This window comes from Nesoenas mayeri (genome assembly GCF_963082525.1).
Source record: "Nesoenas mayeri genome assembly, chromosome: Z".
Lineage (NCBI taxonomy): Eukaryota > Metazoa > Chordata > Aves > Columbiformes > Columbidae > Nesoenas > Nesoenas mayeri.
This window is the reverse complement of record NC_137542.1, coordinates 69,596,280-69,623,564: the sequence shown is the minus strand read 5'-3', so window position 1 is coordinate 69,623,564 and position 27,285 is coordinate 69,596,280. Positions and strand designations below refer to the sequence as shown.

The window sequence follows — 27,285 nt, the reverse complement described above, 5'->3', positions numbered from 1 at the left end:
CCTTCCCCAGGGCAAGAGCAAGGCAAGGTCCTTTGATTGTCTTGCAGATAAGGAGAACACAGACCAGACAGGACCGGGCTGCAGCCAGCTCAGCCCCTGCAGCACCAGCCAATGTGTTGCCCTCACCCACCCCAGAGACCAGAACAGCATTTTAATTTGAAGCACTGTGCAGATGAGAGTCCAGATGCAAAGTCTTGGGTTGGCTCTTAGACTCCCTTCCTCCTACTGTTCTAGACCCCACAGATATCCATGTGAAGACAAAACAAACCCACTTGAGATAAAATCAACAGCTGATAGTTTGGGGCAGCATCAGAGCCTTCTCCACCTTTAGAATGCAGATGATCCTGCAGAGAGAACTGGCCCTGATGCAAACATGCAGCCAGCCCTACAGTTGACAGCTGAAGTCTAGAGAAGGGGAATGACCCATCCTGCAGGCCACGCAGAGGATGCTGAAGTGTGCTAGATGGAACAAGGATATGAGATGTGCAAAACCCGCCATGCATTGATAGCTTCAAGTTGGTGCAGCCAAGGGCTTTCCTACAGGCTGGAGATGTGGGTAAGTAATGGAAATCTCCCAGCAGGTGAACAAGTCTGGAGAAGAGTCACCTGGCCCTACAGGTAGCTGTGGATGGGGACTGAGGTGTTGGCACAGCACAGCACTGAGGCACAGCACCTACAGGGCACAGCCACCCTCCACCCTGTCCACAAGTCCTCCAGGGACTCTCTTGCAGGGCTAAGCCCTCCAGCCACAGCCACAAAACCAGGGCAGGGACATAACTGGGGTTGCCCTGTGCTCTGCAACAGAGTGTGGACTGAGCAAGAGGGACCACCAAGGGGTGGCTGGAGGGGACGTGGGTGCAGGGGAGCTGGTAGGGCCAAGGGGTGGACATCCAACCACCAGTTATTGCCTCCTGAGTCCTCGTCCCTGCAGGCTGGCATTGATGCACTCGTCTCTCCATGGGCTTTCATTCTCCAGGAGGACACATGAGCACCACTTTCCCACACAGACAATGTTTGTGAGACCAGGCCAGTGTTTTTCTGGTTGTTTTATTTCCCAGACCCCTTAGAAGCTCTTCTCAAATTTCCAGGGGACAGCAAGCCCAAGGGTGGAGACGACTGTGTCACTCAGCACGTTCAAATCAAGCAGTGAGGCTTCTCCAGACTTGTTCACCTGTCTGGGAAATTTGCATTAATTACCCTCCTGGTGATTCAGCCTCCTGCAGGAAAAGTTCAGCTTTGTCCTCACCACGCAGGGGTGCACAGAGCAGTTTGCGGGGCCAATGCAATGGTCTTCCCCTTCCCAGTGCTACTTCACATGCACCACAGTGTGGTTTCCAGAGCTCATAGCCTACCTGTGCATACAGAGGAGTGAGACTTTGCATTTGCCACATAAGCCCTGCAGACAGTTTTTCAGAAGAACATCTCATTTTTAGGAAGATGGATGTGGAGACTTTAAGGGAACATCTCCTGCCCCAGCCCCTCTCTGGGCTGTGTCACCCAAGGGAATCTTTTTACCATTCAACCACCAAGCCTGTTGCCTGTGCCTGAGGCTTGATGCTTATGCTGTAGTTTGGTTTCCTTCCTCTGAATCTGTTCATATTTATTGTGAGAAGGGTCATGAAAAGGCCAAATACAGCCTCAGTAAAACAAGGTCCAGCTCAACTCACTTGGCTCTCCCTCTATTTCCTGATGGAAACTCTTCTTTGTGGTCAGTTTCAGCTAGACATCTACAGCTAAGCCTAGCTGGCCATGCATTTTAGTGGAGCTACTGGCAGAAGATGACTGCGTTGCTGCTGGAGACCAGCCCACAGTGACCACTGGAGGTCCAGCAGTGAGTGGGAACACTCATAAGCTCAGCTGATAGGGGCAGATAATGTGCTGGAAGTGAAGGGTCTTGTCCCCACACAGATCATGGTGTTGATGTGCACGCAACCCCTGAACGAGGAGTAATGTGAAACCCAGAAAAGCTTCATCCTCCCCTTTGCTTGACTTCTACAAAATGCTGTCCCTTCTCACCATGGCTTCTGCCCAAATACAAGAAGGTGGCTCTTCTGAGGGTGAAACCAGGGTCTGAAGGACCCACTCAGGAGCCCACTGGGCAGCTGGTCTGTGGGTCTCAGGTCCCTCCACCTGCTGCTAGTGCCTGCCTGTTCCAGATGGCTCTTCCCCAGGAACGGGCACAGCTGTGAGTCCCTGCTTGACAGTCACCCTCTCTAGGGCAGGACACTCACTTTAGGGCAGGACTTCCACCCACTAGGGGCAGGACAGTCCTGCGGAGCTGACAGTGCAACAGAAGTGAAGGTAAAGGACTGGGAACGTTGGCCTAGGCTGGTGCCTCTTCCTGAGCACACCCAGGATCCAACACTAGCTCGTGCCAGTAATTACAGAATTATAGAATAGTTTGGGTTGGAAGGGATCTTTCAAAGGTCATCTAATCCAAGCCCCCTGCAGTGAGCAGGGACATCTTCAGCTAGATCATGTTGCTCAGAGCCCTATCCAGGCTGGCCCCATCTCCAGGGACGGGGCATCCACCACCTCTCTGGGCAACCTGTTCCAGTGTTTCACCACCGTCATTGTAAAAAAATTCTTCCCCAAGTCCAGCCTGAATCTCCCTTCTTTTAGCTTAAAACCTCTTGTCCTACCGCAACAGGCCCTGCTATGTCCACACCATCTCAGCCACACTGTAATGCTTCGGACGGGGATTTCTTGTGCAGGAACAATAATATAAAACACTGGTCCCCAACACAGAAACTATTGCTGGGACCAAGCAATATGGATATCTCAGTTACATACCCATCAATAAAGCAATATGTCACACAAATTGCTGCCTTGGTGAGTGACCGTGGTCACTTCAGGCTTCAACAGATTAAGAGCCCCTGAGGACCAGAGCAAGTGCCACTACTGCTCTGTGCAGATGGGCAACTGTCCCTGTAGCTGGCAGGTTAAACAGGTTCAGATATTTCTGTGCGCTGAGCCCAGAACAGAGGTGTAAGATGACCTGAACAGTCAGTTACACAAACTCTTTGGAAATGCAAACCACTGTCTGACAGGCATAAGGTCACAGCCATCACCCTCTCCAGGCCCTGGAATCACAGCTGAAATAGCATTCTAATGTGCTTATAATTTATTCATCAGCTGAAAGAGAGTAGCAGCAGGCATTTTGATTGAACTCTTTTATGAAACCCCTGTGATGGACTTCATCCATTTCAAAAGAGCAAACTAGAGTAGAATGGAGGGGAAAAAAAAAGGACAACTTTATTCCATTCAAATTTAAACAAGCAGGAAAAAGGGCAAAGCAAAATAAGATTTAAAAAACCTCCACTAAAGAACTTTTTTATTCTCTTCATTTTGCTTCTGCTTTGTTCTAAATCTTCCAAACTTTGCATTTCTCTGCTGGTGGCTAAATTGATGCAGGAGGCTCCAGTTAACTCAGGTGCTGTCAACAGCAGCACGAGCTAGTGTTGGCAGCAGGTATGCTCAAAAGCATACTTTCATCCCTGTGATGAGTTCTTCCTGAAGATTAGTGTATTGTGGACAGACTTTTATTCTCAAAAGTTTCACAGTTGCTTCACTTAAGTACTCAGTTGCTCTGCTGCCCAAATGCACCTATATATATGCCAGTGTGAAGGTGAGGCCTCTTGTACGTCCATTCTCTTTTTTAAGAGGTGAGAATCAGCTTGTGCAGTAATGTTGCAATGCTCACTTGGGCAGCAGAACAGATAATTGCACTTTGATTTCCCTTGTGAAATACCTGGGGTGTTTTTTAGGGGAAATCTTTCCTTGTCAACAGGGCATTGGTGCCTGGGCTGAGATCCATCACCACGGTGCTCATTTGCCCTCCAGTCTAGGACCAGGGTATCTAGTATAAATAAAAGAAGTACCCCAGATTCCCATGTTGCTGGTTCCTCTGGGGATGAGAAACCAGCCTGCAAAGCCCTAAGCGGTACCACCCCCTGGCCCATGGCAGTGTGATGTTCTTCCAGCACCAGTGTGGCATTGGCTGGAGACCTGCATCCAGCCTGGGCAGCAGCACTCCAGGAAGGAGACGGAGGAAATAATCCTGGACCCTCTCTCTATGATCCATATCCCCATAGTGGTCTGGACAAGAAGAAATGGGATGACATTCAGGACAGGGGAACACCTAAAAGCTCTCTAACAGGGAGGCGAGCTGAGCCCAGAGACACATTGACCTAGGAGCAAGCGAATCTCCACTGCGGGCAGTTTGAAGGACAAATATTAAAGAACTGGTTGGGCAAACATGTCTTGAGCTGCTTAGGATAAAGTGATGCTCTCTTGGGGCAGGAGGGTGATGAGGTAGACCTCCAGACATCCTGCTCTGCTTCAGTACAGCCCAAGGAATAGCTGTCAGTGATCTGAGCTACAAGGGGATCTGGGGGGTGCTGTAAGCAGTTTGTAGGGACGATGAGCAGAGTTCCTACCCCCTGCCTGATCTTCCCCATCACAGGAGCATCCATCTGATGTGCTGGGGGTGAGATCTTGTTAAAGCCTAGCCCAGATTTGCTGGGATCCCTGGTGATGCCTTGCCAGAGCAGAGGCGCAGGGAGGAGGCAGCAGGAGAGGAGATGGTGTCATCTTTTGGCCCAGACAAGTCCATTTTCCCAGGGCAGGGAGCAGATGTCTCATCCTTTGTGCCACGCAGGAAAGAAATTGGATAAAGTGCTGAAGGACAGAGTCATGTAGGGAGGACCTGCCCCGTCTTGCCAGCTCTTGTCCCCTCTCTCTTGCAGCTCACAGGGCAGTAACCCTCTAGTGTGACACCAAGACAGCATTTGCATTTTCAAAGCTTCTGCTGTTGCTAAGCAGAGGAGTTAACTCTCAGTTTGTCATCCTTCATGAATGCGGCTCACAGAAAGGAGGAAAGAGGAGAGGAAGAGAGATATTAAAAATAGATAATGAAAACAAAGCAGAGGGGACTTGAAGGGAAGTTTTCATCTCAGATTTACATAAGGTGACGGTGGCATCCTGAGGTCCAGTTTATAGAGACAAGTTCCACTGCTGGGGTTGGATTAAGGCCACATGTAGCCTCCTCCTCTCCTGGTGAGAATTCCCCTCCCTGGAGCCACATGTTCCTACACCAGACCCTGTTTCTTGTTCCTTAGTCCAAAAGACATGCCAGTTCCTCCATTTGAGAAAAAAAATTGGAGATGAAGAAGGGACAATAGAGTTTGTGGCAGAGCACTCCCCATAGAGAATGCTGCTTGCAGGCAGGCAGTGACCATCCACAGGATAATGCCTGAAAGAGGAGAGGACAAGGCTCTGTCTTTTCATTGTGATATATTGGAGCTGATTAGGGAAGGAGAAATGCCATATGATAAGTCAAAAAGTTAGGTCAGGCTCAGGGCAGCCTGGGTTAGGAGAAGGGGACATCAGGCAGAGCAGTGGAGCCTCCCTGGGAGTGCAGGCAGAAATGCCTGCAGGAGCTCTGTTGCTTCAGTGCTTTCCATTTTCTGAGATCAGTGGAAGTTTTTGTTGGAGAGGGGAAAAAAAGGTGGGGGTCGAAAGACCAATGTTCTCTCTAAAATCAATCCTGATGGAAAAATTTCAGCCTGTCCCATTGAATACACCAGGGCTTTCTTTACTTTCTGCCTTGCATGATTACCTCTTTTGTTAATATTCGAGACAGGCAGCAGGTGGAGATAAATCCTGAATAGCTCCAAACTTTGCTTCTCCCACCTCTCCCAGAGCTGGGCTGGTTCAGACAAAGCCTGTGCTGGAGGCTGGCTGCAAGGAAAGGTGTTTTGATTACCATAGAAATAGGGACAGCACAATCCCAAAAGGGCTCATCTCCTGCACACTGAATCAATCCAACTTTTTCATTAAAGCCTGAGCCATGCCATGTTTCACCAGTGAGCTGGGCGGCCACCTTAACAGAGTGGAGCAGAGCAGCCAGGTCCTTGCCAGCTGGCATTGATGAGGAAGGTCACAGTGCATCCCTCCAGGTTGGATGAGTAATTAGACTCATTAGCAATGAAAATGAGCCATAGGAGAGGCAGCTGGAAGTGGGCAGTGGGACTGGACCCTTGGGATCCTGTTGGCCATGACATTAAACCTCGGTGCTTGGGAGATGGGGATGGAGGTGTGAATGGGGCTGATTGGTTTTGCAGAGCAGAGAGCAATAATGGGCAGCTAGGATCAAGTCGTTGTGACTGGGAAGAAGAAAGATGAAGCCAAAGACTCATTGCTGACTGTGTCGTAGGGCTGGGTGGGATGTGGCAGGCAGAGGTGAAGCACTTTCTCTCTCCCAGAGGAAGCACTGCTGAGAGCATCATGTCTGGAACCATCTCAGATGTGGCCCAGATGTTGCAGTACTGAGATGGTTGGCCAAACGCAACAGTGATGAAAGCACCTGCCACCCAGAAAGCCTGGCACCAAAGTCAGAGCGTGGCTTCTGCCCACATGTCCTGCCAGTCAACTTGATCCAGCATTGATGAAACATTACAGCTGTCAGCCCAAGACATAAATAAGAACACAGGTCTCAATTCCCACCAGAAAACATGCCCATGTACATGGTACAGCCCGGCCACCAAGGAACTCCTCCGACAAACAGCATTTTGGCCATGCAAGCATTTGCGATCCAGCCCTCCAGCCCCCAGGCTGAGGATGTGAGAGCAGAATTAAGACGCTTTCTGCAAATCTGAGCTCACTTCAGGGTGGTAAGATGTAAGTGTCAGCAGATGACCTGTGCTTGCGTGTACAGGAACACACACTTTTTCACAGCACAGACGGGCAAACCAGGGATGGACGAGGGATGTTCCTCCAGATTACCCCTGTGGCAGTGAATGAGAGCTCATCCCAGCTCAGGAGAAAATCTGTGCCAGTCTCCGCAGGGACAGTTTCCTGGGTGAGCTGGGATTATGCAAGGGCTTGTGCCCCTGACATATCAAGCTGGAGTATTTAGAATCATAGAATCATTTAGGCTGGAAAAAACTTTTAAGGTTATCAAGTCCAACCAAGTACAGCCTGGGGGCTGTTGCAAGCCCTGGACTGGGTACCACTTCTGGTTCTGGATCATCCATGGAGCAGGTGATAGGGACCTCCTTGGGGAGAGCCCAAAAGGCAGGAGGAGAACAGGTTGAACAGGAGAACAGGAGAACAGTTGCAGGGGTGAGCAGAAGGATGTCATGATTGCTGCCGAGCCAACAGCAAATTAGTCCTGCTAACAACTTGTGCTCGGACAAAACCATCTGCCTCCTGCTCTCCTCCCTGGGCGAGGGTCTGGAGAAGGAGCTGTGGCTGCCTAGTACCAAGCAGAGACTTCAAGGTCCATCTGCAGCACAGGCTGCCCCAGCTCCCACCAACACAGGGAGTCCTCGCTGTCAGTCCCGTGCCTTCGAGAAAGTCCATGTCTCTGGAAAAGGCAGGACATAGGTCTAATGGTCGCCTGTGCCTCTGGTGCTGTCATCATGATGGCAAAGCAGCGAGAGGTAATGGGGGCAAGGGAGAGGGTTAAAGCTACATAAGGATGTAGGGGTGATGGGGCACATCATCCAACCTGTTTGTCCATGGGGTTGAGGCCTCTGTGAGGTAGAATAAGCCCTGCCATGTGCATAAGGATGAAAGAAATGCCAAGCAGAACTGGGTTAAGATATCTCAAACATGAGGTGTCCGATGAATCTCATTCCTTTCTACGTGGTAACTCCAGTACTCTTGTTACTGTCCAAATAAACATGCTGCCCCTCTGAGCATCAACATGTTTTTGCATGAAGTAATATCCTGAGATAGTCTAATGAAATAAGTATTCCCCGTTATTGGTTCCTCCTTTCTGGACAGTCCCTATTGACTCTCCCCTTGTTCTCACTGTCTTTGTTCACTTTGTTCATTTAATTAATCCCTAAAGTGAACACTCCTCAATCCCTCTTTATACAGCATAATCTGAGGGTCTTTTTCCATTTAATCCCTGGACTCGATGTAATGCAATGCTACAGATTTATATTAAGGCATTACATGATTTTCACTTTTATTAATTCCCTATTTTTGACTGCAAGTCCACAGGCAAGAGAGATTTCCTTCAAATAGCTCTGACATTTTGGGGGGATATTGCAATTGATTTAGAACTCATCATATCTCATTAGTTATTTAAATGATACCTGTTAGAATCAACTCTTTATCAAGGATAAAGATAAGATAAATGCAGATTCGCACTATCTGGGTTGTGCTGTGCTCTCTGTCCTCCTCCTGGATAGTTGCTTTGTTAATTTTCTTTATTTATTTTTATAATGAATGAAATTTATACTGTTCATTGAAGACTTGCTAAGGAATAGGCACTTGCTCACATGCATGGGTTGGTGTATCTCACCACCTCTGCAAATGTTTTTCTCCCTTACCCACGTCAGGGAATAGAAGGAAGGATGAAAACTGCCTCTTCTGCCTGTAACACCTCACACATCCGTGGAGCCACGTGAAAGTGACACCCATGGGATGGGGAAAGCTCCTGTTCCTCTCCTACTGCAGCTTGGGCCTTGCTGCAGGATTTTTAGGGGACCCTGGGTCATGCAGTGTTGCTCCTCAAAACCACCCCCTGAAGAAAAGCATCTGTTTGTTGGGGGTTATTTTGGCCGCGGGTGTCTGTTTGCTCAGCATCATGACCCGCCCGTGCCGCTCGGTACCCACGAGCGACACCCGCGCGGCGGCACCGCCCGCTCCGTCCCGTCCCATGGCTTGCCCCCGCCAGCCGCCGTGTGGCCGGGCCTTCCCGGAGGGGAGTTCACCGGTGGGTAGATGCGACCCCCGACCCGCGAGGGCAGACGCGGCTCCCGAGCCACCCGCCCACACCGCTGCGGTGGGGGAGCGCTGCCCCTTTAAGCGCGTCGGCACGGGGCGTGGCTTGCGGTGCGGCGGGGCGTCGCTTGCGGTGCGGCGGGGCGTGGCTCGCCGTGCGGCGGGGCGTGGCTCGCCGTGCGGCGGGGCGTGGCCGGCGCGCTGAGGTCAGCCGCTGAGCGGGCGCCGTCACAAAAGGAAGTGGCGGCGGCGGCGGCGGCCGTGAGCGCGGGGAGGGGCGGGGGCCCGCGGGCAGCGGCGGCAGCAGCGGGAGCGGCGGCGGGAGCGCGGGGCGGTGGCGGCGGCGGCGGTGGCCGCGCCGCGCCATGGCCCAGCAGCAGATGAGCAGCTCGCAGAAGGCGCTGATGCTGGAGCTGAAGTCGCTGCAGGAGGAGCCGGTCGAGGGCTTCCGCATCACCCTGGTGGACGAGTCCGACCTCTACAACTGGGAGGTGGCGATCTTCGGGCCCCCCAACACCCTCTACGAGGGCGGGTACTTCAAGGTACGGTCTTGCGGGCCGGCCCGGCCTCCCGCCGCCGCGGTGGTCCCGAGGAGACGCCGCCGGGGCCTGCGCCGCCCCCCTTGGCCGCGGACCGGGCCTCTTTGTCGGGCTCGGAGGGCCCCCGGTGGGGCGGCGGGCCCGGGGCCGCGCTCAGACCCTCGCGTCCCCCGCGGGAGCGGGGAGGGACCGGGGAGGTTCGGCGCCCGGAGGCGCTGCCCTTCCCCTGCAGCTGCCGGCGGCGGGGGCCGGCCGGGCCGGGGCCTGCGGGAGCTCCCCTGGCCTGGGGGCGGCCGGGGGAGAAGGGCCTGCGCCGGGGCCGCCTCGGTTGCTGTTGTTTTCCTGGTCTAATCCCCCGAAAAGGCAGGTGCCTCACCGCAGGGTGCGGGTGCTCCCCTCGCACCCCACGCTGCCCGCTTGGCGCTGGCCTGTGCACTCTTTGTTTTTAAGGAAGGGGCTTACCAAGCATCCCTCGATGGCTTCACTCATCGTGCAGGGGTATCTTGTGCAAAACGACTAATTCGGGAAAAAGGCTGTGTTTTCCTCAGAACTTCACGGTGCTTCAGGACTGTTGGCATTTCATTGTTTTTTCCACCCCTTTTATCCTTTTCTTCCTCTCCACACTTTCTGGAGGGCAGCTTTTGAAGGGCTGCAGTAGCACTTAATTGGTCAAGGTAGATAAATGCTTTCAATTCCCCTCTCAGCCTTCCTGTTAGTCCAGAAAAACTTTTGTGGTTGTTATTTCCCCTCTTGTAAATGCAGTAAGCAAGAAATCTGGCACTGCCGTCCCAGGAAGGAACTGAAGGGAGCAGACTTAAAATCTCGAAACAACTGGAGGAGGAATTGCTTGCTGTTCTTAAAAGCAGCAATTAAAAACCTTGGTGCCTGCAGAAGATACATTGCATTGGGTGTACCCACTTGATATCCGCTTGGTCTCTGGCAAAATATTGACCTCATCAGCTCCCTTCTCCCAGGAGTTAACCATTGTAGTAGCAGCTTCTTCATCCCCCATTTCATGCTTTTGGCTCCTGTCAAACTGAAAAAAATTCTTGGATCATGTCTTTGTATGGCTAACATGTATCTTCAGCGCCTGTCGGCCTCTCAGGGTCAAGGTTTAAGATCTTTGTTCCACAAAAGACAAAATAACCTGTAGCTTGGAGAATGATAATTTGATTCACATTCAGTTTGGCCTCATTGTTTTGGAGGAAGGGAAGGCTTTGGCACAAGGCTTGCCTTTTGTAATGAGTTGGCTGGCTTACTCATGTAGGTGTGATAGGTATATTCTTAGACTCACCTCCATTATTACTTATTCAGGAAGTCACTCTAGTCTTGGGTTGGTAACTGGGTCATTTTTACATCCAAATGGTTTGGCATCCTCTTCCTGCACTTATATTACTCATGCATTTTTTTCGAAGAAATCACAGTGGATCAAAATATTTTTGTTTGGTTGGGGAGCTCTCTGGACTGTATGTTTGTAGTTGTTCCTGGAAAGAAGCTGAAGCGGCCTGTAAAATAATCTGGGGTTGTGCGTTAACGAGTGCAGATTTAGACAAGATGGCCAGTTGCCTTACATCACTGTTATGGATGTGCCATCTTTTTTGGTATTGGATGTCCTTGGGCTGTTGTGCCTTTATTCTGACTGATGCTGTGATACGTATTTTGAGAGTGGGAGACTAAGGTCTCATGAAGCCTTCACCCTTCTACAACAGAGGGCTTTCCTTCAAGCGACGTGGCTGGAGTCTGTATGTCATTTCCTCTGTGAGGTTTTTTGTTTTGGTAGCATATGATCTTTGCTTATGCATCTGAACTTCTGAGCCACTGAAGCCTGTACGTGTGTTAGGCTTGGTTCACTAAATCATTTAGAGATAAGATTAATACCCTGAACTTTGTTTGGTGGGGTGACTTCTATGATATATTCATAGTATATGCAAGGTGAGCACTCATTCAGATCAGCATCTGATTTATTTTTCAGATTTCTTGGCTTGCTGAAATGTCTAGCTTCATCTTGTTTTGCATTTTTAGTTTCCTAAGATGAGGTAAACAGGACTATAAATGTGCAATTATGGGATGTAACTTTCTTAAACTTTGTGAGGATGAGAGTTTTCGAATTTTCTTCCACTTGAGGTGTGGTTTGAGGGTAGGAACTGGATGGAAAGTACAAAGGCTTCTAGTTAAGATCAAGTATAAATAATTTTACAAAAGTCTGTGTTTAATGTGACCTCAATAAAGAGTTAGTGATGGTTGATTGGTAATGCAAATGCTTGATTTGTGCACATGGAGCTCTTGGAGCTGGTAACATCAGCTTTTCACACCTTGTTTATTCTTGGAGAAATATGACCTTTCTCTCTGGGCTGTCGGACTGGCTGAATAAACTGAAATGTACCTCCCTGACAGGAGCTACTGCTGTTAAAACCTGCTTCAACATTTCAACAGATTCTGGTTTCAGTTGCTAATCCTGTAATTCTAACACTTGATAAACTGAAGCAGAAAACAAATCCCTCTGACTGTTTGTTTGAATGGTAGGTTATTGATACCTTGGTCCTGGCTATAATGAAGTCAAGGACTTCTTAAAAATTCAAGCACAGCCTCTAAGCACTTTTTATCAACTAATATAGCATGCTGAGATCTGCTACAGTGGTTCATGGTTTAGGACCTCCCAGCTGGATGGAAAGGACAGCAGACCTCAGAAGCAGCCACTGTGTGAAGAGCAGCTTGTGTCAGCGAGCTGGACAGGAGCAGTCCTGAACCGCAGGATCCCCTTATGCAGTCAGCTGAACGTGCAGTGGAGGTTGTATCAGCCTTTTGCCTTTATTCCTGGGCATACTGAACAGCTATGTCATGTTTTGGGCAACTCTTTTATGAAGTTCCAGATTACCACCCTTAAGGATGGAGTTGAGCTATTCCATGCACTGGTTACCTGTCATTTCTTGCTGGAAAGGCAAAACCAGCTCAGGGTCAGGTTGTTAAGTCCTCCAAAGAGGTCCAGTAATAAGAGCAAATGTCCGTCCCTCAGCTGCTATCAGCAAGAAGCCAGATTGATGTTTCTGGAAGAATCAGTTGTGTTGGGCTACAGGCATGTGATCACAGTAGGTGCACTTGATTTTTTGGTCCCTGCCTCATTCTGAGTTTAAGGATGAAAAGTGGGTGAACCTTCTGTGTCTAAGATGTTGATTTGCTTGCAGCTGATTCAGTTATTGAGCTTTTTCGAGTGACAAAGGGAAGATTTTTATCAGAATGAAATGCTTTATATCCAGGTCATAGACAGTACCTGTTGCTTCTTTTTTAGGTCAGCCAGGAAGGATACAGTGTGATAGGGCAGGTCTTTAGATCAGGTTCCACTGGGCTATGTGGTAGTTCTGAGTTGCTCTGGAAATTATGGGAATGTGTTTTTGCACATTTGTTTTTACAGCCAGGTTGTGCTGTAGGCTGCAGAACCACATGTCAGCAGTTCTTCGATGCCACCTTTATGCTGTAGGCATCTTTTGTTCAGATGAGAGAGTTCTTTGCTACTTGGCAGGAGAACTTCTTCACTTTTAATTTTGACAATTGGTACTTGAATGGGGACCACCACAACAAAAGTTAAGCTGTAATCTGGTGATGATATATTCCAGTTGGGGTAGATTTCAATGGCTGAGGGTCGTGTATGGTGAAACTTGCACCATCTCAGTTGACCACTGGTTGGTCTCTGTCTGCCTTGAAATCCAGTGTCTTACCTTGGTGCTTGGACTTTGAGAGCCTGGAGGTTGATAAACCTCTGCACAGTGTTTTGAGCAAGCAATATTTTTGGCATTCTTGCAGAACTACTAGAAAGTATTTCCTGATGACTTACTCAAAGCTCTGCGTGTTGGGTGCAATTACACTTTAGAATCACAGCCTTTGGTTGTCACTAAAAAAGGAAATTCTTCTCATTTTTATAGTTGAATGGTATTCTTGTGCTTGGAGCCAACCTTTCAGGGAGGGTGCAAGTGAAAAATTATAAAAACGCAAGCTTCATTATTAAACACATAGCACTGCCCAGAAGCACGGTTTGACCACGTATGCTGTGTCAAGAAACAGGTTTAATGTAGAGCAAGAGTCAATGTTAAAAGCTCCTTCAGAGGTGATTTAGGCTGGGTAGATGAAAATGAATACACTTAAGATGAAAGGAAACAATAAAAACTGTGTTGTTAGAGTTGCTGCTTGATAGTTCTTAAGGTAACTTATTTCATAAGGTATTTTTGCTACTTGAAAGAGCAAGTCTTGACACATAAGTTGGAGGGGGGGGGGGAAAAACCCCAAGCGTTATGCTTAGTTTTGTCAAGTAATGTGGGGGCTAAATACTTGTCAAGGCATTTTTCGTTGCTTTTTGTAACTCATTAACTGTGTGCTGTTTAGAGTTTTGTGTTGTTGGATCTCAGCTGCTTCCAAGTGATTTGATTTCAAAGCAATTTGCAATATGTAGGAATAATTCTTTTTCAGAGCAGGAAATCAATATGAAACTTACTTACAGGTAACTGATGGCAAGAGTGAGCACCATGTTTAAAAATTTGGTATTGTAGGCCACTTCCCAGAAAGCTTAAAATTAAGCAAATAGGAGTTCCTTAAGCACTTATGTAACTGGTAGAACATTTAGCTCCACAAAAATATTCCTTGGTGCCAAGGAAAAAAATGTCTGGTGTTCTCAGCACAAAAGCTGCCTTCTGCAGGCCTCTGTGTTGCAGGGTGCTACAGAGCTCTTCTCTCATTGGACTTAATCTTCTGTTTTTTGTTGCCTTTAGGTATCGTTGGTGCTAATGAGCAGAGGTTTGATGCAGCCAAGGGATACGGAACTGTGGGTGAATAGAGCCTGGAGTTGCTTGCTCCGGCTCTGAAGAGCTCCTGCTCAGAGCAGGTTATCTCCAGAGCCAAAGAGCCCCTAAGCTGTCTACAGGCAGGGAGGCAAGCGACTTCTTCTGATGTTGGTTCTCCGATCACAAGCACAGTTATGATCTTGAACTATCAGGTCTGGGGGATACCTGATTCACCCTCACGCTGCATGTGATTTTTTTGATGGCTGTCTCTGTGGGTCCCACAAAACTGTCCAGACAACTCACCCAGCCTGTAGCTTGTTTTGGACAGCAGTCTATCCTCAGGTGGCAATGGGCAAGGTAATTATGGCGGTAGCCAGCCCGCAGTCCTTTCCTCAGGGCTCCTCTGATCCATGCGGGGTTATTGCATATACTAAGAAGTACAAAAAGTGGTTTCCAGTTCTGATACTGCCTGAAAAGACAAGATCACATGCAATTAGGTCCTGTTGTATGGCAGGAGGAGAGCTGTAGCATTTATTAGAATAAAAATGGAAAGCATTTGGAAAGATTGAGCACTGGTCAGTTTGCATAATTTTTTCCATTGTTTGTCTTTATTTCCATGAGTTTGCACAGAGTGATCCCTGGATAAGGTAGAATCCAACATGAATCTTTTCCTTGGATAGCAATGCAAAGAACTGTGACTCTTGAACTTCCTTGCTCATCTGTTGAAGACATAGTAACTAAAAGCATGTAGATAGCTCTCAATCTGGTTTGTATTATAGGAATTAGTGGAAGTTTTTGACTTGATAGTGTCAGACAGGTATTCTTTTTTTCTTTTGATGTAAGTCCTTAAGATCTCCAGTATTGCAATGATGTTATGCCAGTGTCCAAGTGTGGGACAACCTCTGTAACTTTTCAAAAGCTCAAACATGTTTTTACCTTGCCATTTCTGAAATCATATTTATGCTGACTGCTAGTTTACATAGTGATATATTCATACTACGTGTCTTCTCTTTAATAGCACTTTAGGTCTACTGCATGATACTTATTTTGCATATAAAATAGAGGGTAGGAAACGCTAGGAAAAAACGCTTGCAAAACCTTATCTCTGATCTTTCATAATGCGGTTTGGCTGTGTAGATTATTGCCATCATCGGGTATTCATAGCAATAAATAGTGTAGACTAAATGGTGGAGATTTTATGTTGGACTTAAGTGTAACTGAGTTAAACTTGGATATATAGGTGAGTTACAGGTAGATTACAGTGTAGATGGACTAGAGGTTATGTGACTCATAATATACAGGTCCTCTTATAATTTGGGCTGTGTGTGACCAAATGTGTGCATACATATATGCACATGCACAAAATTAACTTGGTACTTCATTTTTAAAACCTTAGTGTTTCATGTGGCATTATGAGTTAAAGGAATTACAGTTAACCTTAGTAGATGTTTGCGGTAGTGACTTACTGAGAATGTTTTTGTCTCACAAAGCTAGTTTAATAGTCATAAATTGGGGAATGTGTACCCTGCCCTGAAGCACTAGTAGCCAAGATGAGCCAAATTGATTGATTGCCCATCTTCATGTTTTCTGAAATATTTAAAATGCAAAAATATTTGCCCAGAGTGACTTACTAATAGGAAAAAAAAAATGAAAAACCAGCTGAATTGTGGTACATGTAGGATATTTTTGAATCTTACTTGACTCGAAGAAATGTGACCTCGGGATTTCCTTCTTGTTTATTTTTGTTTTGGGTTTTTTCTTCTTGTTTTTGTATGTTTGTTTGCTTTTTTAATTGAGGCTATTCCCTGGAGAGCAAGGGGAATGTAAAGGGGCTGTTTTAAGTGGGTGACACTTTCAGATAACATGGTATTTGTGATTAACAGGGAAGGCTGGCTGGCAGGTTGTCTTACTACTGAAAGTTTTAGTACTAAAGCATGACATGCTGTGTATTCCTATTGGTCTATTTTGTTATCTTAAAGTTCTACAAGTAATTCAGACATTTGGGTAAAGGGCTTTTGGTGGTTGAGAGATGAAACTCAAGTTGATAGCAGTAGGGACATGTTGGCAATAAATGTGAATCTTCCCCAGGTTAAGACATGTATCCCGGTTGAAGTAATTAAAGTATCTTTTGATGTTCATTGTAGCAAAATATTTGGAGGGATTAGGATGCAAAAGCTTTTGCTAGAGTATTGGAACACTGTAAGGACCAGTGTTTAGCCACTTGTGCCACTTTGGTCAATTCTTATGCCATAGACACTCGTCCATTGTGCAAAAAGTCTTTTAAGTTACTCCTTAGACACCTTCAGCTAGAAGACTTTTGCTGTCATATGTAGGCAAAGGCTGAAATAATATAATATTCTCTTTGCAGCACCCTCTTTGGCCTTGTCAACACAAAGCCATGCAATGGAGTAGCTTTGACTTACAATACATTTTTTGAAGACGCATTTGTTCTTGCATGTAAAGTCTGCTTGTATAAGCCTCTAATTCATGGATGTAAACTACACTGGTGTGCAAGTGTTTGCTTATCTTGGCTAGAATAAGTGTCTCTAAAAGCACTAACCTTTATTAAAAGAATAGAGTGTTTATAATGCATTGAAAAAACCTGAATTTCATCTTGGTGCTCCTGATGACTTCTCTTGCAGAACAGTAACCGTACCCACACTTAGTAGCAGAATGCCTTTCAGTGGTGCATTAAGCGGTATAACTTGAGAGGCTAACATCTCTTCTGTACCTTTTAAGTGTCTTGTAGCTATTATCTAAATCCCTTCTAATTTGTGATTCATATGGTAACAGAATACCCATACCCAAATATTTCAGATGAAGGTGTATGGCCCTTTTTGGTCAAGGGGGAAAGAAAAGGCCTTGTCTGTTCTTAATAATACTGCCATGTTAGTGGGATCTCTGCATAACTTTCTTTTTGCTGTGACCATGTTACTCAAAATGCTAAGCAACAGAAGGCATCAAGGCTCAAGTCTTGTTGAAAAGTTAGTGTTCTAATTCAGTGGGTAATGGTGACTTCTCTTGTATAATTCTGTAAGTGTCAAGGGGCTTGATTCTTTAGACAACCTCAGTCATATTTAAACAATTCTCTATAGAGGACCTGTTTTAATTTTTTTTTTGAAAAAAGACATTTTAAATGAAGCTAGGCATTTTATATTGCTGTATGATCTCTATTGGAGCAGATAAAAATAAGGTTTTGAGATCAACATATGGAATGGTTTCCATTTCTCAGTGTCTGCCAGAAGCCTGAAAGCTTATGTGCTTCAAAATTTTACTAATATGCTTTCTGTGAAATTTAACTGATTTTTAATTTTTTTTTTTCTTCCTGCTGGTAGCAATCTTTCATTTGTGTGGAACAAGCTTGTCTGCCTTTGGCCTGAAATACAGCAATAGGGGCACTACTGAGGGAAGCTGGATAGATGGAGTGGACTTCAGTGAGGCTGTGAACATTTTTACATTCCAGAATTGGTGGGCTTTATTTTTGGAAGTTCATTAACAGTGAAGTTTGTTTTGACTGTCAGATTATGGGCAGGCTCATTAGGAGCTAAAGACCAGCCTCAACAGGGTCATTATGGCATGTCACTCTGGAGATGACTTTTTAAATGGCAATAATAGCCATGTTCGTGGTCTTGAACCCATGTCATCCATGGCTCTTCTCCAGTTGGAATGAGATCATAGTTGTGTTGGCTACTTTGGTAGTTGGAATGAGATCGTCGTCGTGTTGGTATACTTTGGCTACTAAGGAGGGATGGGGTAAGAAGGCTGCTGGTCTCAGCCACTTTCTTCTGGATGTTATGGAATGTCTGGCTTCTAGTGCTGCTAGAGGTGATACTGACTTTGCATATTGGAAGGAGTGTGCTTAATGTTCAACTTGGACAAACCATTGTTAATGCTTATCCGATTTGCAGGCTTATCCCATACCTACTCAGTATTTTGTTGTTCACTTTGGTTCATATCTCTGGTGTGAGTGATATGCTTATGCTTGGGCTCTTCATCCATAGCAGCAGGGACTGTATTTTGCCTGCAGGAGACAATGAAGTAGCATGCTGGCAACGAATAAAAGCTGTGAAAAGTGATACTGCTTGATGGTAGTGTCCATGGAGATCACAGCTAGGCTGTCTGTAGGAATGTGTTGCCCACCTTGGCTAGTGGTCTTCCTGCTGGGGGTGGCAGGTGTGTTGTGGAGTGGTGGACCAGGTCAGATTGGGGTAACGGTAGTGAGTAACCATCCCAAAGCATGATATTGCCTGTTCCCCTGACTCACAGGGGTGCAATGAAATGTCACATGGAGGTGTCTTCAGCAATTTTCAGCCCGTGCACCATAGTTGAGATGTTGACTTCTGTCTGGGTAGTTAATGACATGTACTGTGGGGTCAGCCCTGTGCAACAGCAGAGGAATGGAGGATTGCTCTAGTATGCTTGGCCACAAAAGACCTGTCATTGTGATCCTACCAGGCCCCTTTACCTGTGTTGGGGTCCCTGGGGATCCAGTCCTATTTTGGGAGTCTCTTCCTTCTCTTTCCATACTGGACTGACTGTACTTTAGGGCATGACTGAGGGCTGACATAAGGTCACTGTGTGTGACCTGATTAGAGCTCCTGGTGTCTCATCCTTGTTCTGTTTCATGTCTCCCTCTGCAGCTATCAGCTTTGCTGAGCATGTGGATGACTTTCACCTGTCTCCAAGAGATCAGTGAAGTATTTTTGACTTGCCTCCTCCTAACCAACACTTTGAAGATGGCTAGTTTCTGCTATTAAAACAAAAGTAAGCTTGCTGGTGATGCTAGGGGGAGGCTGTGAGTTATACTTTGGCAAATCTAGCAGGGCTCTGGAATGGAGCTTAGTGGATAGAAAGAAACTCTTGAGGTCTTGGGGGCCTGCAGAAGTTCTGTATCTTTAACTCTTTTATGCACCAATTTATTTGTGATCTCCTAGCAGTTTTGTTCAGCATGCATTAGTTCATAGCTGGGCGTACAATTTTGCAGTTTTTCTTCCCTTCTCTTGTTAAGTATAGAGCGGTGACTTCTGTACTCCAGAAAGAAGAATAGATACAGTATGTTTCTTGGAATAAATGCTGTATGATTAGCATTTTTTTTTTGCATTGTTGTAATCTAAAATCTATCATAAATATTTCTATTAGAACTAGAATTATGAAGGTGGTGTGTTATGGCAGAACAGCATGATGACAGTGAAAAGGAGAGTCTCTCTGCTTGGAAGGGACTTTAGTGTTGTTAGACTGCTGTGTGATACATAACTTGTGCATGTGTAGTAATGAGGAAAAAACAAGGATGACAAAATTTAGGCTGAGCCTAAAGCCTAATATTAATGCTTTGTTGGTGTGTTGAATTTGGATCTTAACTTGCAGATTAATAACTAGATGATGTCAACTTGAAATAAGAGAATTATGGGAAATCAGCTTCTTCCTTCCAAGAAAGGTTTGTGTCTGTTACTAGATGCTCATATGGTCAACCAGATAATGCCTTCTACCAGGTAGCAACCAAGAAGCTTTCTTTGGTATGTTTTTTGTTGAGCTTTGTTTGGTAAAGCTATTAAATATTGCTGTGTCACATTTATTGTGAACGTGAATTGTTAGGATCTGGTGTTAGACTGGGTGAAAGGGACGCACAATCCAGAATTCATCATCTGTTAGGGCCTTTGTGTGGGTGAAGCATGGCACTTGTCGAGAATAGTCTGTGGATGCTACACAAATAGGATGAGAAAGCCAATGCAAAGCATTGTTTAGATCTGTTGGTGACTGTGAGAGGTGCTTGTCTGAAGGGCACAGGGCTATGATTAGGACTCATGTAGAAGTATGGGAGCTTTGTACAGCTGTGAGTGCAAGGTAGGGCCAAAATGTTCTTTGACAACAGTAAGAGGCAGTATAATTTAGTGAACAGGACAGAGACTAAAAGTCTTCTATCTGTAATGGGTTCATATTCATGATCCTGGATAAATTAACATTTTTATGTAAAATGGGTATATCTTATAATAGCATATTTGACTAAATCTGTAGGTAGAAAGTGGTTTGCCTTTTATAAATAGCACATGGGAAAGCGTTCTTCCAAAACAAATTCAACTTGTATGTTTACAAGTACAGTATTTAAATTTGGAATTTCTGAAGAAATTGTCAAGTGAATAGCTTTCAGGCTGCTTAAGCACAAAAGCAAAGAGATTTTTGGAATAAGAACTTCTGCTTATTCTTGATTTTTAAAAATAAAAACCTGAGCAGTTTCCTAGCACAGATCCTGATGTACTGACAAGTCACACTCCTCTGCACAGACTTTGTCTGTGAGGCAGCTGCAGCAATTCTCAAAGAGCAAAAAATAAAGCTGGGGTTGTGTAACTTAACCTGGGGGAGGAGAAGGACATTCCTGGTGTTGAAGAGAAAGCCATAAAGTCAAGGCCTGGGTACTTAGGCTTGCTGGGAGAAATGGATGCTATGCAGGCTTCACAAATAATTCTCAGAAAGAGTGTATTGGGGAGAACTTGGGCAAACATTTTGTTGGATGAGGCAAAGCTATGCCTTGGCTGCCTGTTTGAAGTGTCAGAGGTATCTGCACTGATTTTGGAGCTACATAGCTTTTTTACCTCCCACCTCTGGGATCTCTTTCTTGTACTGTCTTAATTGCCCCAGCTCCTGTGTTCTTCTGCTACAGCCACCACAGGTCTTCTCTCCTGTGCTTTGAAGATTAGGTTCAAAATAAAGCCTCTCAGCATAGCAAAATGGGCATGTAGTATTTGATGTCAATTGTGGAAGTGTGACAAGGCTTGCAGCTCCATAGCATGGCCAAGGAAACCAGCCTGGAATGGCCTTTCTGGAGCCAGGGGCAAGGCTGGGCTCTAGTAAGTTCAGACAAGGTTTAAAGTGTATTACCGACATGCCTCCCGAGTTCTCTTGTGCTTGTCACCCAAAGTGCAATTACCCAGGCTATGCCACAACACTGAGCTTAAAACATGTGGGCAGAAAGCCAAATTCTACACTTAGCAAGCACTTTAAATAGAAAACTACAGCACAACTGACCTGCAGGTACCTTTCCTTTTTTAAGGAAAGCTGGTGTTTCTAACTGGCAAAGGCTTCTTTGATTTAATTATGAAGGCATTGATAAATTATATTGTGTAATGCTTATTTGCTAAAAAAAATGTTTGGTCACAACTTGATGTGGTTGCCATGTAGAGTTTGAGTTTCAGGCAGAATATAAAGTCTTTCCCTGCTCTAGTTTTTTAACCTTATATTAGTAGATACAGTGAAAAGAATACTCTGAGCTTTCTCCAGTGACACTGTGTCAACCATGGCAAACAACCAAGGTTCACAGTACTAAACTGTTGAGATTATTTTACAGTGTTTAAGTATGTCTGCATCGCAGCAATGGCACATTTGACCTGCCTCAAGCACAGTAGTGGCCTGGTAGCGACAACATGATATTTAACAGCAGTTGTGAACTGACCCAGCTTATGAGTTGGTTTTGCAGCCTGTGCTTAATCCCACGTTGCCATGGTTAGACCGCTACCAGTATCCATGCTGATGGATGCAAAGCTCGTACAGTTGCAGCTGTAAATCTCTAAGCCACAGCAGCGAGGGCCATGAAGACATAAGCTTGAGAAGCTGCTCTTGAATGGCTTCAAACACTGACAGTTCAAAGATGGTGGTAGTTTTGGTGGTAGAATTTAACCAAACCTGACTTAACTGTTTCTTTTGGCTTAACTCACATTTTATAAGATGCAAATTCTGATCGAAGCTCAGGTTGTGATGCCTTGTTTTTTGGGTCTAACATAGGGGGACTCTGCGGGGAGAGGAGTGCAATGCAAGATGTTATTTGCCTACTTTTACTCTTGGGAAGCTCCTAGGAACTGAATTATATTTCCTCAGGACTTTGCTGCTTGCAGAGCTCAGCTGAATTGGCCACCAGGTTTTGTGGTTGCCACAGCAGGACACTCTATCAGCTTAAGCCTCACTTAGTTAAAACATGCATATAGTTGTGGGAATTATCCAATTATTAATTTCTTTGTGGAAGTTCTGTGATTTTTTTAAGAGAACATGTTTTGGGCTGTGCATTTGAAGGCCTAGCTGAGTTTGATACGTAGTGTAAGAAATACTGAGTCACTCTCTGCTTCCCTTGGTAACAGAAAACAAAATAGAGGGAGACTTCAGTGAGTTACTGAAAGGGACAGCACAGGCATGCATAAACCTGGTTTGGATGTATACCTCTGATCACACCTTCCTCTTCACCTCAGTGCCCGGGAATTGAAGCTGTCAGACTTCTTCCAACTTTACAGGAAACCTCACTTCTGAGGGTATTATTAAAACAAATCTGGTCCTATGAAAGGACCTTGATCATTAAGAAGATCTCAAAGCCACTAAAAGCTTTTTTTTTTTTCTTAAAAAAAAAAGGAAATAAAGAAAAAGCCAGATATCAAAATGACTGTTTCTGGAAGCTGATTTCCTAGAAGTCATGGTGAATGGAAGGGAAGCCTGAGATAGAGGAGCTGAGGTGTTGGTGTTGATGAATCAGTTGTCTTGGCAACTGCAGTCACTTTAAATATCTCTAGGAAAATAGCTAGCAAATATTAAGATGGAGAAATGGTGAAGGGTTGACAGAAGAACCAGGAATGGTGAGCAGTTTGAGGTTTATACAGGAAACTGATTCAACTACAATGAGAAGTTGATCCCAACTCTGAAGAGTTGGGATCCTCAAGTGATGCAGCCCTGCTGGTTCTTCTTCTGCAATGGCAGTGTGTCTGGCCACCCTCTTGCTGCATGAAGCAAGATCCTTGGGGAGATACACTGACCTCCCAGGGTATATCCAGTCCCAAGAAAGAGGCTGATGAATGTGGCGTGAGTTCAGCTCCCACTGGAGCGCTTCATTTTGCAGCCCCACTGTTCAATGTAGTCATACTAATATTGCAGCAAAACCTAATGCAAAGTAAACCCTGCAGGCAAGCAGACAGAAGCGTGAGGATTGTATTCCTCATCAGACTCAACTGTAGAAGCTGCAGCTGTGTTGCAGATTGGTTTGGGTCTTTGTAGTGCCAATTGTGGTGAGAAATTGAGACATCTTACCATGTGTGTTTTGCTAATCGTGATTGCGTGTGCTGTTTTGTGGTTCTGTAGGTAAAACTGGTAAGTTTTAACATTTGAATTTCCCTATGGAGTGCTTTATTCTCTTTCATGTTGGCACCAAAAAGAAAAAAAAATTGAAAACCAAACAACCCAGAGAAAGCCTGACTGAGTAAAATGAGGAACTGAGCCAATTGTTTCCTACTGCCACAAGCTTATTTGTAGCTGCCAGCTATGGCAGGTATTTCTGCAGGCTCTGAATCTTAAGCAGAACACCAGGTGCTCAGAGAAGTTACAGAACACTAAGTGTGCTCTTCCTGCCTCTCATCTAATAGCTGATTTCTGAGCTGCTCTTTGTGTAGTAACTTGTGAAAAGCTGTAGGCAAAACCTTTGTCCAAATGGGCATTAAACTCATAAGCTACTTCTTGCTGCGAAGGACAGTAAGTGCTGAAAACTGGTGGCAGGATCAATTTCCTATCAGATATTTTTCCTTTTTTCTAGGAAAAAATTCTACCCCATAGCTACAGCAACAGTCACACACACACTATATATATACACATATATATTTTTTTTAATTATTTTTTTTAACCTGCATGTTTGAAAGCTACCTGACTATACTCATGATGGTCAGGTTACTAGGCAGATTTGATGTTTCCATGATGCATATCCAGTTTGGTATCCAGTTTATTTCATTCAAAGCTTCAATCATTTGACCAGCTATTTCTGCTTAGCCACATTTTTAGCATAGGCAAAATCTCTTAACTTTTTCTACTAGTAATGTAAGCCAGTGTTACAATTAATAGTTGATTTGACTGCTGAAGCCTTGCCAAATTACAGGAAAATTTTCCTTAGCAAGTGACATCAGCTTCTGCAGTACTGAAATGTTAAAGTAAAAAAAAAATGCAGTCCCTGCTGTAATGCAGATAGTTATGGTAGGGTGTTTTATTCGTGAGTAGCTTTTGCTGAAGGAGCAATGGCAAAAATACTTATTTAGGCTTTCCCCCCCCCTATGGCTTATAAGCTTTTAACCTGTCTCACATCTCCCTCTGACCCTTCGAGGTGTTCTCACACTGTAAGTCCTAATCTTAGATACAGGGCTTCAGACTTCTTAAGCCCTCTGAAACTTCTTTTGACACTAATCAAGAGATTAAGGTTCATGAATTACCCCTGGAAGTAGAATGGTACATTTCCCAAATATTTTCTACCATGCATGAAGAATATTTAATTTAAAAAATGAGAGAGTATGGGATGAAACTTGGATCTCCTGATGTAAACTCTGAATTCTGTGCTTAGAGCGGACTGCTCTGCTGTTTGCATCTGCTATTTTATTTTACCTTATCTGTTTTCACTGTATTAACAGCTAAAAGTTGCAAAAATGCTTGGTACAGTTGAAAGCACCCTCTTGTCAAAATTAAGCTCAATATAGGGAGCTTTATAGACTAGGCACATGAGGAGTCTGGGTTTTCTGAAGAGAGCATATGGTAGCTGACACTTCAGCTGGAGATGACTTTAATTACAGCTCCTTTGTCTGAATCCCTCTGCCATTTCATGGGGCTAATGGCAAATTAAGCTGTTCTTTGTAGATGCAAAGAAGGCAGACTGCTAAAAATATTTGGTTTCTGCACGTCTTTCATTATTCTGCCAGACTTACACTGGACCAAAAGCTTGGAGTCAGAGGTATGAGGTCAGAGTGGTTAAACTTTCTAAAAGAGGTGAATTGTCCTACTGCCAGTCACAAGCCTTCTTCTGATTGAAGGAGGATCTCAGTTCTCTGGTTGATCTGTTTTGGGATAGGACAAGGGAAACCTGTTGTTAGAGACCTATGTTTTTTCTCTAGCCTCATGTAGCTGGTTACTGAAATCAGAGAATTGCTTACTTAAGTGTTTCATTGTGATGGTCAGAGTGTTTCCTTGTGATCTGACTTTGAGGGTGAGTCACATCAACTTCTGTGACTTAAATGTCTCCATTCCAGTTTATTATGTTGCAAGTGTTTGTGAATATAAATCAGCCAAAGTTTTGTCTGAGTTCCTTCTATTCGGAGATAAATGTAATATGCAGTTGAACAAGCTTGCTAGAGAAGTTTGGACCTGAGCAAGTGAAATCTAGTTTGATTTTGGTTTTTTGTAGGCTGATCCTTGGTGTGATTTAGCTAACAGTTGCTTCAACAATGGGCATGGTTTCTGCTGCTCTATGCTAAGCTAAACAATCAGAAAGAACAATTTATCTGTGGTATAGTGTCTGACTCATGCCACAAGGCTTGGTGTTCCTTTAATCCTTTTATAAACTGTTTCATCCTAGCTAATGTAACTGTGGATGTTCTTATTACCCGTATAATGCCTAATGCCTTTTGAATTCCTGACAAACTGGTCTTAATGTTCCTTAGCAATAATTAGCAAAATATAGGTGGCTCTTGTATTGTTTAACTCTTGATCAAACCTTTGAAATGCTGTGTGTGCTGACCTGTTATACTTTTATATTGGTAATACTTCTACTGCTGAACAGTGAATGGGAACTCCTGTCAGTCCTGAGCTTGGATCTTCTCTTGAGCGTATCTTCAAAGCTCTTGTGTTTGTGTTCCCACTTGACATGGCAGGCTTTTAAGAGTGCTTGATAGTCCCTTCCTAAAGTATGGAGTGTTTTGTAGGAAGCTTCACATTCACAAAGAAAACAAAGCATCTGTGTCCCTCTTTGTGCAAATTTGTGTTGCTTGATCTCATCCTGCTACTTTCAGTATAACTATGCTCTCCTTACCAATGGCTATAATATAGGAGGAATGGTAGTTGTTCACACATTTTGGTTGTCTGTTTAGATTTGCTAGGGTGCTGGAGAGGCCTTCACTTTGGTTTTATTGTTTTATTCCTAGTTCTTCCTTCCTCAGATACATTTGTTCTAGGTGAGTTTGGTTGTTCAAGGTCAAAGTTCTACTTAAAGTTAAGGAATAGTACAGGCTTCTTAAATAATCCCTGCTATGCTTTTGTTGCAATATTTTTATCCCATATGATCTTGCCTTGTAACTCTATCACAGTTTTAGAGCAATCTGCGCTAAGTAGGGTAAAGAACTAAAATTGTGCAGAGGTGCCTGAAGTGTCAACAACTCCAGTACAAAAAAATGATATTAAGGGCCACCTCACTTATTTTAAGTTCCCAGCTTTGTAGTGGGACTTGGAGGGGCTCTGATATTTCTTGTCTGGAGATGACTGTGCCTTCCTCAGGGCTTTGGCTTGAGTGAGAAGTTTAATGTGTGGCTCTCAACCAAAAGTCCTGGTCAGCCTTGGCTTGCTGTTTGGAGGTGTGTTCAGTTCCCTCTTCATCTTGAAGAGACTAAGCCCATATCATGTTTTTGTGGGGTGTAAGGTAGTCATCAGGCTGTGAGTTTACACTGAGGAATCCTTCCTTCCCCTTGTTGAAATGTTTGTTTCCCGGGGCATAGAGGGGTAGGGGCCAAAACCCAGTGAGCAGGGAGCAAAAGTGTCTCTGGTAGCCCAAGGTGCTCAGCTGGAGCGAGGGATTGCTCCTGTTTATCAGCTCACTTTCCAGTGTGAAATATTTATAATCCTGTCAGCTTTTTCCAAGCTCTGTCCTCTGAGCAGTCAGGCTCCTTTTGTTTTCTGGCCTGTGCTTTTGCATTCCTGTCTGGGCAGTGGCCTGATGCCAAGTGGAAAGCTGAAGAGAGCTGTGCTTAATGCCCTTTAGGGTAGGGCATCCACCCAGAAGGTGGAGGATACAAGTTATCGTGCCTTTGGGCCAAATGCCCCAGTGCCAGCTGACTAAATAAGGTGTCCTAATTTAGCCTTTTTTTTTTATTTTTAGGAAAATAGGACAATCATCTGAACTGTAAAAGTGGTCATGTACAGGATTTCGGGCTCTGAGTCAGTCTCATACACATACCTGCATGTAACCTTGAGTTCAGTATTAAACTCACAGAGCTCAGTGTTCAGGACATGTCAAGGCATTTCCTTCCTTGTCACTTCAGTTGGGCAGGTCACCAAGCACTACTGAGAAGGAAGGAAGATGTGAAGAACCCGGGGTTTAGACCTGGTGTTTCTCAGGGTGGGTCCCTGGGTCAGCACTGCATCCTGAGATGCACTTTGCAAGCCCCAGACTTGTCATGCTCCCCCATGCAATGCTTTTTGTGTCACTCCTGTCTAGAAAATAAAAGGATATGGTGCTTGTAAGCAACTAT

General features: G+C 45.0%; 1 protein-coding gene across 1 annotated transcript in view; it reads left to right on the top strand.

Moving 5' to 3' along the window:
- Positions 1-8,979: 8,979 nt before the first annotated feature.
- The window catches only part of LOC308051683 (ubiquitin-conjugating enzyme E2 R2), a 53,980-nt gene continuing 35,674 nt past the window's right edge, over positions 8,980-27,285 (top strand). Inside the window, exon 1 of the mRNA XM_080362266.1 lies at positions 8,980-9,281. Coding sequence (XP_080218392.1) covers positions 9,105-9,281 — 177 coding nt within the window. The 5' untranslated portion in view covers positions 8,980-9,104. The remainder of the gene's footprint in view (positions 9,282-27,285) is intronic.